This window comes from Solanum pennellii, chromosome 8 (genome assembly GCF_001406875.1).
Source record: "Solanum pennellii chromosome 8, SPENNV200".
NCBI classification, from domain to species: domain Eukaryota; kingdom Viridiplantae; phylum Streptophyta; class Magnoliopsida; order Solanales; family Solanaceae; genus Solanum; species Solanum pennellii.
This window is the reverse complement of record NC_028644.1, coordinates 63,909,403-63,913,289: the sequence shown is the minus strand read 5'-3', so window position 1 is coordinate 63,913,289 and position 3,887 is coordinate 63,909,403. Positions and strand designations below refer to the sequence as shown.

Here is a 3,887-nt window from a genome sequence, read left to right as displayed (position 1 = left end):
TGGCAGTCGACTGGCTCACTCTCACGAGAGTCTGGTACCTCTACTAGGTCCCTGGGTTTGTTTTATCTGCAATACTCAACAAGAACCCTGCAATATTCAAGTAAGAAACCCAGTACCTTTATGAGGTCCCTAAGTTTGTCAAATCATCAAAACTACAAATAACAAGCTGGTTGTTTATCAGTCTCATAGATAAATGTCTCTTGAAAAATCGTTATTTTAAGTTGATAAACTAGACATTTTATTATTGCATAATCGAGTGACGATGGAATAACTGTTTTTGAGTCTATGTTGACAGTGAAACAAGCCAGGAACAAGAGAAGATTCTGCAGGAAGAATTTACTTAAGAACTTGATAAAACTGTAATACATATTTGTCATTCTTTTTAGCAGTGAACTTACATATTATAATAAAGAAGACGAAGAAACGGACATGCAAATGATATCTGTAGCAATATCTAGTCATTGATCTTTGGCATCGAAGAAGAAGTAACAGAGGAAATGTGTTGTATCTGGTGTGACAATAGGGGATCCGTCATCCGAGGAGCATGAGGAACAGTTGCCTTAGCTGCCTGCATCTCTCTATAAGATGCCCAAGTTACTAAATAAAGCCCTGCTATAATGAGAACTCCTCCCAAAATGCTGCAATCACAAATGTCACGACGAACAATTAGAAGATGGATGTGATCAAAACCAATCTCTACAACAAACCGAGTCAGAAGCACAAACCTTCCAAGATAAATATCGCTTCCAAGGAAAATACTAGACAAAATTGCTGTTGCAACAGCTTGAAGCGGACTGTATAGAGAAACTAAAGCAGGGCCAATAACTTTATTGCACCATGTCATTAGTCCGTAGTTCAGCCCTGAGGTAACGATTCCCTGAAAGAGACTAACCATTATGATGAAACTATTTTCAACTCATTTCATGCATCAACGAAAATGAAGATTGGGGCATACAGCATAGCACACAGCTACAACTTCAGATGGTGTCAAATACCAACTTGTTGATCCATTGGTCATAAAGAATGATGTTACTATCATTAATAGAAGGCCAAAAGAGTAAGAATATGCTGTCAATGATATGCTTGCCGGGTATTCTCTCAAAACTGGAGCCTGCGAAAATATATTTCTATCAATATGTTTGTTTTCGTGCATAGCCTTTCAGTATAATCGTTGAGAAAGGTCTGCTATTTATTCCAATCAAGTCTATCCAAATCAACGATATCTAGTTACCTGAAGAGCTAAGTATGCTGCCACACACATACAGTTCAATATTAAGCATAAGACACCGAGGTGCCAACTATCAAGTACCAGAAAACTAGACAGTAGCCATCCAGCAGGTTCTGATTGACCCTTATTCCGTCTCCAAACACCATTATTGGACCACGGAATACAACCATTAGGAAAGCCCCAGAAACACAAACGATGGTACCTCCAACTTATGTCTGACCTTCCAAAGTATAAAGTTTCGCAGTCTCTGCACTGCATAAATAACACAATATGAATGATGTTGAGAAGGTCATTGACTGCAACGGGTGACAATACTAGAAATGCCCGTGATCTCTGTGATCCACTTCACTACTTCAGGTAATACCTTGACACAGAAGAGATGTTGGGTGTATAAGTAAGCAGCTCTTACACTCCAATGACGCATTTTAAAGCCATGGGGCTCCAGGACCAGAACAGACAATATCACTAGGGGGTTTGACCGTTACAATAAATAAAGAAGCAGCTAAGTTGTTTTTGGCAAACAGAAACACTCTTTCACCTCAAATGTTACGAAAACAACACCATATAAACCAAAAATCAAGAGATGAAGTGAATTGAATGTTTACTGACCCCATGAGCACAGCAAGTATGAACGTGAAGACTGGTATCAAAGGTTGGAAAGTAGCAGCATAAGTCGGATTTGTGTAGCCAAGACCAACAAGGAACAACAGTTGGTTACCGAAAATACTGTCACAACAAGTACAACAAAGCTAAGGAAATTGACAAAACAAATCCAAATATACATGCTTTAGACAACGAAACTTACCCAATCAATCCTAAAATGAAGAATGACAGTACAAGCCGTTTATTCAGAGGAAGCCTCGACTTCCTATACATAAAGAAACATATATACATTCGTGAGCGATACTCATATAATTCCAAATATTGAATAACCGTGATGTCAGAATCAACTTTGCTCTAAAAAGAGTAAATGATTAGTCACATAATACCAAAATACTACATACTGTTACAACATAATCATGCTGATTAGCAATAAAAGAAGAGTATACTAGTTGGATTGAAGATTTAAGGCAAACACAAAAAGAGATAAAAAGAAATAACTTTTCATGGAAATAGGCAATTGGGGCAAGAATAGATATAGCAATAAGATCTCTATACAAACAGAAGACAATTTCATTGATGTAAAACACCTTTTTTTAGTTAACTAACTCAACCTAAATTCATCATCGATCTTGCAGTATTAGTGAAATATATATCGTATTTTCAACACTTCTTTCGATTTTTATTAAAAACTTCGTGATCCTACAAGAGTTTGATACCACTTGCTATGTCATATCAGGAGCGCATCAGAGTTGTATTCTAAGTTTAGTAGAGAGATATTTTTACGGACTGTCAAATAGTTCAGGACAAATCTAATAATTTGCGTCCAGTTAAAAGTGTTTCTAATACGAATAAATATATATTAAAATCATCAAAATGTTATGCAGTAAATTTCAATACACAAATATTTTTTTTAAAAAAAAAAATTGTATTTTACATGATGTCTATCATCAGTCAATAATCATAGTTAACAAGGAAAAGACTAGTTGTGTCTTTATCTTTCTTTTTTTTTACATTCATACTTTAAGGATTTTTCTTGATTAAATTGATAAACAATTACTTTCCTTTTTTAGTACAGAAAAATTACTAAATGTCACTGTAATACTACATGTCTTTAAAATTAACAAAAAATGATCTCTTACATTAAGGGGGAAATTTAAAATTAGTCTCCTAAATATGCTTTGAGCGATTTTCATCTTCTAAAATTATAAAAAATAATTTTTTTTTTATTTTTGTCAAATAATTAATGACAAAAATAATACTTAATTATTGACAGAATGTGGACCCTATTCAAACTTATTATCTTTTGCTATATATGGTTCCCTTGTTTGTTTTGTGTAACTAAATTCCATTAAAGTTGCTGTTTTATAGGTGCAATAGTTGATAAACTGTATGGATGTTACAATGGAAATCACATCAATTTGAAAATATCAACTCAGACTTATAATATGTATAAAAATAAAATATAATCCTTTAAATATCAAGAAATGATGTCTGGCATCTCCCAAAGTGTCTGGTTTTGAATTATTTTCTATTTTACTTTCTCCGTCTCAATTTATATGACTCACTTTATTTCTTAGTCACTCAAAAAAAGAAGAGAAAAGGGTCAAAAAAAATACCCTCAACTTTAATTTATTATTTGATTTTACCCTCGCCGTTAAAATGGAGGGTAAATGAGTCGGGTCATTGGGTTAAAATAGAGAATAAGGTTTTTTTTAAAAAAAAAATTCGGGTTGATTTGGGGATTTAAGGGGTAAATTTGGAGAAATTAGTAAGGGGGGTAAAATTAACTTCATTTTAACGGCGAGAGTAAAATCAAACAATAAACTAAAGTTGAGGGATATTTTTGATCCTTTTCTCAAAAAAGAATGACACATTTTTATTAAAGTAACAAATTTTAACTTCAAAATACTCATTTTACCTTTAATAAAATAATTTTAGACAACTTTATATATAGTAAACACAAAAATCATATTTGTATACTATAACTATAGTTTGCATAATTGTGTCTCATAGCAAACATATATATATATATATATACATATATATATATAAAATT

At 33.0% G+C, this 3,887-nt stretch overlaps 1 protein-coding gene across 1 annotated transcript; it reads right to left on the bottom strand.

The window, feature by feature from the left end:
- Positions 1-348: 348 nt before the first annotated feature.
- LOC107028060 (WAT1-related protein At4g19185-like) lies at positions 349-1,942 on the bottom strand (the record flags this gene model as incomplete). Its single annotated transcript, XM_027919196.1, has 5 exons — positions 349-638; positions 726-877; positions 956-1,111; positions 1,232-1,480; positions 1,838-1,942. Coding segments are annotated over 5 exons (846 nt in total), but the record flags the coding sequence as incomplete, so codon positions are not given.
- Positions 1,943-3,887: the final 1,945 nt, after the last annotated feature.